The 11,312-nt window shown below is 46.0% G+C and overlaps 1 protein-coding gene across 1 annotated transcript in view; it reads right to left on the reverse strand.

Moving 5' to 3' along the window:
- Window positions 1-5,089, reverse strand: part of LOC310854312 (beta-galactoside alpha-2,6-sialyltransferase 2-like) — a gene marked incomplete at both ends in the record, with an annotated part of 44,513 nt that extends 39,424 nt beyond the window's left edge. The window contains 3 exons of the mRNA XM_083758910.1: window positions 2,774-3,003; window positions 4,128-4,328; window positions 4,647-5,089. Of these exons, the coding sequence (XP_083615036.1) occupies window positions 2,774-3,003; window positions 4,128-4,328; window positions 4,647-5,089 (874 nt within the window). The remainder of the gene's footprint in view (window positions 1-2,773; window positions 3,004-4,127; window positions 4,329-4,646) is intronic.
- Window positions 5,090-11,312: the final 6,223 nt, after the last annotated feature.

Genomic DNA, 11,312 nt, shown 5'->3' on the forward strand with positions numbered 1-11,312 from the left:
TCCCTGACATAGAAACATGTGTTTGTCAGGATTTAGAAGGCATTTTGTAGAATCGTCCACAGGTCTAAATGGGTTAAAATAGCCGATCTACAAGCTCACGAGTACCGACTACTTTCAGTAAAAATTACGACGCATTCCTACATCTACATGGCATTACGTATGTGCATGTAGCCTATGTGCACCCATCTTATATTGATTTGGAGAAAAGTGTGTATTATAAACATCATACCAAATACTTTATATTGGTGAGGTGTGATGTACCAGTTCATAATGTAGACATTTAAATGCACTGAAAAGGCATACAAATCCAAATGTAGTGATATGGCTGCTCCCTGTAAAGTCATGTCCCTTAATGACCACAGGAGGGCAGCAAAACCTCATTTACTGAAATATTTTCACTAACCACAGTCTAGTCTAGTGACTGAGTCCAAGCATCTACATGAGGGAAAAAAGGAGTGCAAAACTGTGTTGTTTTTGGCAGCAAATTTCAGTTTTAGTCAAAGTCTCTAGAAACGTCTTCATTTAGTTTTATTAGGGTATTTTAGTCACTCGGAATGTTATAGGGTTAGTCTAGTTTTAGTCGCCTAATGTGATTTAGTCTACTAAAATGTATTTTGGCAGGCCTTGATGGCGTCGTAATGACTGATTTTACACTTGTTGAAAATAGCAGATCTACAAGCTGCTGTTGGTCACTGGGAGCTGACCAGTACAACCACAGTCTACTACTGTTGGTCACTGGGAGCTGACCAGTACAACCACAGTCTACTACTGTTGGTCACTGGGAGCTGACCAGTACAACCACAGTCTACTACTGTTGGTCACTGGGAGCTGACCAGTACAACCACAGTCTCTACTGTTGGTCACTGGGAGCTGACCAGTACAACCACAGTCTAATACTGTTGGTCACTGGGAGCTGCCCAGTACAACCACAGTCTACTACTGTTGGTCACTGGGAGCTGACCAGTTCAACCACAGTCTACTACTGTTTGTCACTGGGAGCTGCCCAGTACAACCACAGTCTACTACTGTTGGTCACTGGGAGCTGCCCAGTACAACCACAGTCTACTACTGTTGGTCACTGTCTGGGAGTAGCTCTGGCCAATAGTCGCATTTAGAGCTATGTTACAGTCAGCTTCCGGTGCTCGCATAAATGCAGACCAGCCTCTCGTCTGTAGGGTAAAAAAACTTTTGTCCTACTCCCAAAACAAAGGTGGCTTTTGTGTTATTAGAAAGCCTACTTTCCTTAGTGGACGCACTAACCCCCACCACACGTATAAAAAGCAATTTTTGGCCAGAAAAGGGATTTTCTTTTTACCAGAAGGAAAATTTCCAGTGGAAAATAAAAGAAAAACAATAAGAAAAAAATTCCTTCTGCACACCTGCATCGGATAACTGGAACTTGAGTTAGATTTATTGAGCAACGTTTCGGTCGTTCAGACTTTCATCAGGCAACTTCCGATGGAAAAGAAATCCCTTTCTGGACAAAAAGTGCATTTTATACGCTCAGAGTGCGTCCACTAAGGAAAGTAGGCTTTCTAATAACACAAGCCGTCTTTGTATTGGTGAGTAGGTAAAACGTTCTTATATTTTCGCTACAGAGGAGAGGCTGGTCTGCATTCATGCGAGCCCCGGAATTCGAGAGTAACATCGCTCTAAATGCGACGGGCATTAGAGCTATAGACCAGAGCTAGTCTGGGAGCTGACCAGTACAACCAGTCTTACTGTTGGTCACTGTCTGGGAGCTGACCAGTACAACCCTTAGAGCAGACCTGGGCATTTATTGGTGATAACAGCGTCGGTTAATGCAAATAGCCATGAAGCCCAGCTTGCATGCATGCAGCTCCACAACACGGTAGGGCAGGCACATGATTACCAAACTTTCTCGCAGGAGGACAAGTTAAATCCCATTATGCTTTATTTAACCCACTCTAACCCGCCTCGACAATAAAGTTGGTGTCAAGTCAAGATGCAGCATCATACGGCGGTGTTGCGATATGTGGCATGCTTCTTAAGTTCAGAACGGTTGGGCGATGCGCTGTGAGCTTGTGGATCGTCTGTTTTCGGCACACAAGTCGACACCGTTGTACCACAAAGTAAATCTGGCAGAACGTGCACACATCAATGCCTGCCAGGCTGCCAAGTCTCAACAATATCATCACTGGTTGGCTTGTTATTGTGTTTTCAGAACGTCGTTCGTCCTCATCTCACGCTGATAGTAGTAAGCAGTGCGCCATGTGGGTTGTGAAAGTGGCACCTCCAGGGTCCTCCGTATAAGAACAACTATTATTAAAATAGCTACCTCTAATGTTCTCATTGTTAAAATAAAATGCTAGTATTTACATGACTTGTAACTTAAACAAAAACATAGTTTTCAACTGGGAAAGGAAACGTCTCAAGCATGCAAGTGAAATGAGGGGCGCTCTTATTGTACATCATAAATGGCCATTTACTGCTTTTTGTATAGAAATTAAATTGATATTATGCTAAATTAAGTTCAGCCTTTTGGCCCGGCCCTCCAAAATATTTTTGGTTTATAATTTGGCCCCTTGGGAAAAATAATTGCACTCTGTTCCTACCCGGAAGGAGAAATCGCCTCATACGCTTTTGAGCAACTTAATGCAAGTGGATGGGAGGAGAAATCCGGTGCAGTCTCTATTAATATATACTCTAAGGAGCTGACCAGTACTTGTAACCAGTGTTCCGTTTGACATGTTGAAGTGGGCGCTGCACGCTGACGATACGCAGACGAGGCATAGCGGTCATCTGAACCCACCTATCTCCGCCCCCAGGGACGAGTTGAGGATGGCCCCTGCCGAGGTCACCACGGCACAGGTCTTGAACTCTGACCCCGGGGGCAGCTTGTCCAGGGGTCGCGGGGGCACCAGCCGGGCCCAGCCCAGGCTGGCAAACGGCTCCTCCGTGCCGTCCAGCGTGCGGAGGCGGGCGCGCCTCTTCAGCTCGCACAGGACCTGGTGCCCGCTCTGCCGCGGCGTCCGCTGCCCGCTGTGTGGGCACAGGGGTGGACGGGACGGGGGCATCGATTAGGATTTTAACTCATTCCATCATATCATATGTTACCAAATTTGACTGAGGGACTGCCATTGGATTTTCTTTTAATTTCCTTTTTTTTTTTTTATGTCATATGAAAGATAGCTTCAAATTGACATATTGGTTGTTCAGTTTGACCCACCAGTTTTGGAGATATGGCTTATAGAGTAATGTCTTGCAGAAAACAGCGAGTTGAGAAAACAGGCTTGAAAGTTTCACTTCTGTTTTCTCTAACATTACATCTAGCTCCATGTTTAAGCATTTATTTAATATTTCCATGTCGATTTCAGCTCTGACACTTATTTCAGACATGCTCTAGTATGTGAAGAGTCTGCCTGTGCTATTAACTCATTTTGGGGAAAGGAAAAAAAAGTTTTTCTCCTCTGGTGAAAAGCTGGAATTTGCGCGATGGCAGGCTCTCAGTCAAAACTGGTCACATATCTCTGCTGTTGGACCAGAAACCTCTTATCTCCATATTCTTCTTGTTTGGTTTTTGTAAAATTAAGATGCCTAGTTGATCATACTACAGCATCACACAAAAGCATCAAATGCAGCCGATCTGCAAGCTCGAAATGTAGCGCAAAGCGACGTTTTGAGCTTGTAGATCTGCTACTTATGCAACTGTAGGCCACGTGGACACGCCCCCCCAGGCCTTACCTGTAGGCCACGAGGACACGCCCCCAAGCCTTACCTGTAGGCCACGAGGACACGCCCCCAAGCCTTACCTGTAGGCCACGAGGACACGTCCCCAAGCCTTACCTGTAGGCCACGAGGACACGCCCCCAAGCCTTACCTGTAGGCCACGAGGACACGCCCTCAAGCCTTACCTGTAGGCCACGAGGACACGCCCCCAAGCCTTACCTGTAGGCCACGAGTTCACGCCCCCAAACCTTACCTGTAGGCCACGAGGACACGTCCCCCCAGGCCTTACCTGTAGGCCACAAGGACACGCCCCCCCAGGCCTTACCTGTAGGCCAAAAGGACACGCCCCCAAGCCTTACCTGTAGGCCACAAGGACACGCCCCCCCAGGCCTCACCTGTAGGCCATGTGGACACGCGCCCCAGACCTTACCGCTTACCTATAGGCCACGTGGTGCTTGTTGGCGCTCAGGTAGTCCTTCAGGGCCTTCTGGAGACGCCCGCTGAGCATGTCGGCCGACGCGTCGCCCTTCCACAGCTTCTGCACCACCGCCTTGCTCCGCGACACGAAGTAGTCCCCCTCGTCCTCCTCGTCCTCCGCCCGCTTGGCCGTTCCTCCTCCTCCTCTTGTACGGCTCCACCTTCAGAGGTGTAATGTCAGAAAGATATAGGGGCGTGGTAACAAATAACTTACCACCATAGCCCCCATTTCTACTTTCACTATTTGTTGGGGGGGGGGGGGGGGGGGGGGGGAGCGAAAAGAGAAAATGTTTGCCTATAGTGACATTCCCAAAACTAAATTATAACACGTGTATGACATGTACAGTAGATGGACGAGGCATCGATTGTGATGAAATCAGATTCATCCGCCTAAAACAATTCAGAGTTGGGGGACAATTTGCATGCAAAATAACTGAACATGAAAGGTTAAATGTGAATACTAGGGGGAGGTGTCGCACCTCCTGGCCCTCTTCATCCGGATGCGGAGTTTCCTCCTGCGTCTCCTCTCCTCCCAGTCCTCCTCCACCTCCGGACTCCAAGAGGAGTCCCCTTTGACCCGTCGCCGTGCGGGGGGCTGCTGCTTCCTCCCCCCCGCAGCCCAGGCTGTGTCCCCGTTGAGGGCCTCTCCTCTGGGGACGTTTGGAGGGTCCCGACTCCCTGGAGGTCCCGAGGAAGGGGTGGAGGACCTGGGGGTCCCGGGCTTCCCCCCGCCGCCTCCCCCTCCTTGTATGGACGCCAGGCGGCGGATCTCAGTGCGGCTGAGCGAGGGTCCGGAGGCCGCGGAGGAGCGTGACCGCGGCGCCACGGCGCTCGGCAGGTCGAGGAAGTGCGAGAGCACCGACAGGAAGAGGAGGAGCCAGGCCAGCATGGCCGCCAGGAGCAACTTCCTCCAGCGCTTCATTGTTGGGGGGGGGTCACTGGGAGGGAGCTTCAAGAGGGGGCGTGACCTGTACGAGAGAGTAGGAGACACATGACATGACATGGTTATTGTCGTTTACATCAATGTTAAAAATGTGAAGTCAAACATTTGTGGCCAATTTTGACTGAGGGACTGCTATTATATTTTTTTTAATTTTAATTTTTTCATGTCATATGAAAGCAGGGAATCATCGCTTCAAATTGACATATTGGTTGTTCAGTTTGGCCCACCAGTTTTGGAGATATGGCTTATAGAGTAATGTCTTGCAGAAAACAGTGAGTTGGGAAAACAGGCTTGAAAAGGTTCACTTCTGTAGACTCTAACATTACACCTAGATACATGTTTTAGCATTTATTTTATGTCGATTTCAGCTCCGACACTTATTTCAGACATGCTCTAGTATGTGAAGAGTCTGCCTGTGCTATTAACTCCTTTTGAAAAAAGCTGGAGGTTGCGTGATGGCAGGCTCCCAGTCAAATCTGGTCACATTTGTCAACATTTTCAGTGGAATAAAGCATGCATTTAAACTCATTGCCTGCCAATCAGTTAATTTGAATGCACACACAAATAAACTCAGCAACAGAAGTTTGGAAACTTAACTTTGGTCCATTATTTATCCACGTTAATAACAACAATAGGTATTGTATTGTATTGTGTATCATTTTAATCCTTGATTAGTCACCTTTACAACGAGGTATAGATTGTAAGGATTTGGCTTTCGTGGAATGAGCAACAAAGATAAACGTGTGGGTAGCACCTTCAAAGAATTTGCCAAAATGGCAAGTGGTTGGTATTCACACTTTCTTTGAGTTTCTTGCAATTGCAATCATCCAATCCACGCACACGCACACGTAATAATCTTTTCCATAGTGGTTTGCCACTGTGTGGTAATTAGTTCTCGGTGGACACAGAACACGATAACATTACTGCACACCAACCTAATGTCTTAAGACGGCTTTCCTACGATTGCAGCAGACTTCACTTAACCAAAAACATATCAATTTGGGGGTCCTTGGCACAAAAAAACGACTGATTTAGAAGGCATTTTGTAGTCTCAGGTCTCAACTCATGCCATTGACAAGACACTTGTCATGTGGTGTTTTCAGTGGTTTACGAGAAGATTACACCCAGAAAACACACGATGGCAACTTTTTCATGGCTGAATAGTTTTAGGATTTATAAAAAAAAAATTAAATCTTTTTGGCGAAAACAAACCACATTCAACGGACACTCTGTGTCTTTTCAGACGATCAGTGCGTGGATGGTTGTGGAGAAAACTATTTTATAGGTTTTCTTTTCAACAAAAAAAGTTTAGTATAAGCGCGGGCAAGATATACAGTAGACAATGTTTTGACTGGTGGTTAATGATTTATGGATTAAGACATTGAAACAAAAAAAACTTGTTTTAAAAACATAAGAGTATAGTTCCTTCCACCACAGACAGACAGACAGCACGGTGAAACACAGAGTAATCAGCCTCACTGGGATTGCCGTTGCCAAAGCAAACATGATGAGATGTCCGTTTGCGTTGCGCGGGGATGATGGTGCTGTGAAGGAAAAGCTGACTTTGTTCTCAGCTGATGTCATATTTATTCCACAGCCCGTGGCTCATGGATCAAGACGAGGAGACTATAGTCGGCATGCAATCAAACTGCACAGACCTAAAAGAAGCCGAGCTTCAGATCACAGAGCAGAGAAAATAACCAGTCCAGGCATCCTTGGGTGTTGATTTCAATGACCAAAAGTTACTGATGAAGAATGTTCGGCCGTCTTTTTTTCCCACTGATGAAATCTAAATAAAAACTCAGCTATGATGACTTAGGTCACATTCTCACCAGAGAGCTTTGCTGCGATTAAAACGAATCCTGCTGCGGATTTTCAGAAAGTGCGCTTCGTTTGGCAGGTGTGAAGGCTCATTCGAATCCTAATGCGCAGCAAAGAACCGCATTTTACTCCGCCCAAAAACGGGGGTTTCGCTTCACTTCCAATCGCACTTGACTACGATTCGGTGCAGGTGTGAATGCAATCCGCAGTAAATAAAGGAAATTAAGTAAACAATGTGGCGGGTGAGGAGCTGAACACAGTTGGAGACGGAGAAGGCATATTTTACGCAGCGCAAAGATGTCCCATTACTGTGGATAGACGTGGTCGAATGAGGAGACTGAAGCCCTGATCGAAATGAGGACGTGTACATTAATCAATTGCTTAAGAAAACACATAAAAACACTGCAGTGTAGCCTATTATAGCCTACAGAATATTCTGTCTGTCTGTCTGTGCGTGCCGTAAACATGGAGTGCTATGGAGTGCTGTCACTGTGTGGGGACTGGGGAGTTATATCAGTGCGCTCAGCGCTGTGCCTCCATGCCCAAAAGAACAGTGTGTGGCGGCTGCGTGCGTAGAGAGAGAGAGAGAGGGGGGGGGGGGGTCCCAGACGGCACGACACATGCACGTTATGAGTGTAATTTTATCACCATAGATTTCACTGTGTAGGCTAGTTTATGAATGGAACACATTGATAAAGGTCCCCCCTGCTGCGTTTCCAATTGCTGCGAATGACAGTGTGAAGGCAAACCGCAGCCAATTAAATATGCAAGAACCTCAATTTCCCCGCCCATACGCATCCGAGTCTACCGAAGTATTAGGTGAGAATCTGACCTAAGACTAAATATATTGAGAATTTTCCAAAAAAAAATAATCTAAAAGCTCACAGCTCAGGCATTATGATTTATTCATTTTGTTCTTAATTTAAGTGTTCCAAGGAATCTCAAATAATGGAACCCTCAAATCATCATACAGTGTACAATAAAACATCAAATTAAATCTTCGACATCATTACGGTACGTCCCACATGCATTACATGTCGATTAAAGACTCATGGTATTTACTTGACTTAAGCCCAACACACACCGGCTCCGTCCGACGCGTTGCCGCGCGGCGCCGCCTGGGAAATAGAACTGGTTCTATCGGCGCGCCAGGCGACGCGGCGGACGGAGCCGGTGTGCGATAAGTTAATTGAAAATAACGGAGGTGGCTGTTTTGACGCACGGCGGTCGCAGACGGTGTGTGATGGGCTTCTAACTAGACTAAGTATCAGCTGGTAACACACAGGAGTCTGTCCCTGTTACAATTCACTAGACCCCTGGGAGATGGAGTCTGTCTCTGTTACAATTCACTAGACCCCTAGGAGATGGAGTCTGTCCCTGTTACAATTCACTAGACCCCTGGGAGATGGAGTCTGTCCCCGTTACAATGCACTAGACCCCTGGGAGATGGAGTCTGTCCCCGTTAAAATGCACTAGACCCCTGGGAGATGGAGTCTGTCCCCGTTACAATGCACTAGACCCCTGGGAGATGGAGTCTGTCCCCATTACAATGCGCTAGACTAGACCCCTGGGAGATGGAGTCTGTCCCCATTACAATGCACTAGACCCCTGGGAGATGGAGTCTGTCCCCATTACAATGCGCTAGACCCCTGGGAGATGGAGTCTGTCCCCATTACAATGCGCTAGACCCCTGGGAGATGGAGTCTGTCCCCATTACAATGCGCTAGACCCCTGGGAGATGGAGTCTGTCCCCATTACAATTCACTAGACCCCTGGGAGATGGAGTCTGTCCCCGTTACAATTCACTAGACCCCTGGGAGATGGAGTCTGTCCCCGTTACAATGTGCTAGACCCCTGACCTGGGAGATGGATTCCATCAGCTCCCAGTAGCCTACTTCCCGCACGACTTGCCGCACCCAAGTCGTCCTACTCATATGCCGGTTTGACTGACTCAAAACAAGCTTTATTCACGGCCCATGACAAAAGGGTCTGTAATCACGGTCTACAAAATGTTACGCTTCAGGTGAATTAAAATAAGATCACGGGACACCTTACACAGCCATCTTTAATTCCTGTTCACAGCTTGGTGAACGTTGTGAGTTGTTGGGCCTCAAAATAGAGAGCATGCTCTGAGAAGACTGTGGCACTGTGGGTGAATTAAAAGGATTATTTGTCTGGCATTGAATGAGATGAGAAGAAGAAAAGCTAAGCCTGCGACGAGTCTTTTGTCCTGACATATTGCAGACGCACAGAGAAGAACAGAGCTTCATTCTGAGGAAGGAGCGGTGGTGGTTTATTAAATGATGTTCAATAAGGAACGGAACGGCTCCCAGAGGGCTTATCATGCGTGTGCAGCAGTGCAGCAGTGTTGTTTTTGGCAGCAAATTTAGTCTCTTGAATAGTTTTCATTTAGTTTCAAGTCACATTTTAGTCACCTGGAATGTTTTAGTGTTAGTCTAGTTTTAGTCGACTAAATCTACAGTTGATTTAGTCGACAAAAATGTATTTTGGTGGGCATTGATGCCGTCATAAATTAGTAATGACTGTTTGTGACGCGTTGTGAGCTTGTAGATCGGCTATTTTCAGCATGCAACCAATTGTAAAATGACTTATACTGGATCTCTTGTCCACTAGTCCCTTCCTAACATTTTAGTCTAGTTTTAATTTGTTGACGAAATTGTCAATATATTTAGTCTTAGTTTTAGTCACCATAGCATAGTTTTCATTTAGTTTCCAAGGTAGTCGACGAACATTTTTCGTCTTAGTTTTAGTTGACGAAAACACCACTGCTTCAATAGGAACCCCACTTTGAGAAGCACTGCTCCGGTACAGCTATAGGGGTCTTCAATAGGGGGTCCAACACAGTCACTACAGGGTGGCCGCCAGATGCTGGTCATTAACCACATCGACTCTGCCATCCCTATTTTGAGTTTAGCCGGGAAAAGGCAAATCTATAAAGCTCACAACGATATTAATGATGCTATAGGTTGCTAGGAGACGCATGTATTAAGGATGTGACGGTTTGAAAAGAAAAAAAAACCCGGTATTCAATAAATAAATAAAACGACTCAAACGGTAAAACCAGGATTTTGACCACTTGAGGGCGCACTTGAGTCATTTTAGTTGTTTTCCATAGCTGTGTAAAGACTATAATTTGGACAACAGAGTGACAGATTTGAGCTTTCACACATTTGTCTTTTTTCAATGCTCACACAAATAGAAACAAGCAATAGTGTTTTCTTGCCTTCTTGGGCTCAATTCTTTAAGCATTGTATTTGTATTAAACTGTACTTTTTCTTACAAACTGTATCGTGATCTGCACACATCTGCCCAGGCCAGCTATATGGGGTCCGCTGAGCCCGAGTCCAAAACGTATCGCTGTCGTGTCCAGTTCAGATGTGAGCAACTATAGCTACTGTATAAAGCCACTGGCCGCTTGACTTTTCGCTGACAAGAAAACCCTCTCAGTCTGAGGGAGGAGAGAGAGAGAGAGAGAAAAGTAGTGAGTGAAAGATGATGAGGGAGAGAGAGAGAGAGAGAAGGTTAAACCGCTGCGGTTATGGCTGCAGGCAAAGTGTGAGTGTGCGCGTGTGTGCTGAAAGAATGTATAGGCTTCACACACACACACACACACACACACACGCAAAAGACCATAGATATCTATGGTCTTTTGGCAGGCGTTTGCTGTGAACAAAGTGTAACTTAAGCCTTTTTTCCAAATGTAACTAGACGAGCAAGGGAAAAAATAATGAAAAATGAAACACAAGGAACACGGACAAATTATACTGAAATTAACCTGGAAAATGCCCAGGTTAAAAATACAATAGAGGTTTATGTGCGTGACATTATCATCGCACCTGGAAGATATGCGGGAACGCCTACTAAGTGGCAAAAAAAAACTACTTCCTGGACTTGACAGCCCATACATTCAAACAGAAAGGTCCTATCTGATCCAAACTCAATTTGCCAGTTGCCACTTGATCTGCTACGCACTTTATCCATGTGCATATACCCTCTATTCAGTTATGAAGCTGCAGGCCAATTTGCAGGCCAAAATTTTTCCCAGGGCCCGTGGGCCACACTTTGGACAACCCTGCAAATGTATTATATATACATAAATCTTCGTGTTTAAGCACAAAATGCATTTTGGGAACCCACACATTTTCCTGTGCCCCCCCCCCCCCCACACACACACACACACACACACATACAAAATCATTCAACAGCATTAGACAATTGACACTTTACTGTGTGAAAGAAATGCGCCCTGGATGTTATGTCATTTTTCACCTGTACCACTCGTTCGGACACAACATCAGATTAAGGAACTATCCTTTAACACTAAGGGTTTTACAGAGCTTGTTGCAGGCACAGTGCCTAA

Source organism: Protomyctophum parallelum (genome assembly GCF_964188405.1).
Source record: "Protomyctophum parallelum genome assembly, chromosome: 23".
In the NCBI taxonomy this organism is placed as follows: domain Eukaryota; kingdom Metazoa; phylum Chordata; class Actinopteri; order Myctophiformes; family Myctophidae; genus Protomyctophum; species Protomyctophum parallelum.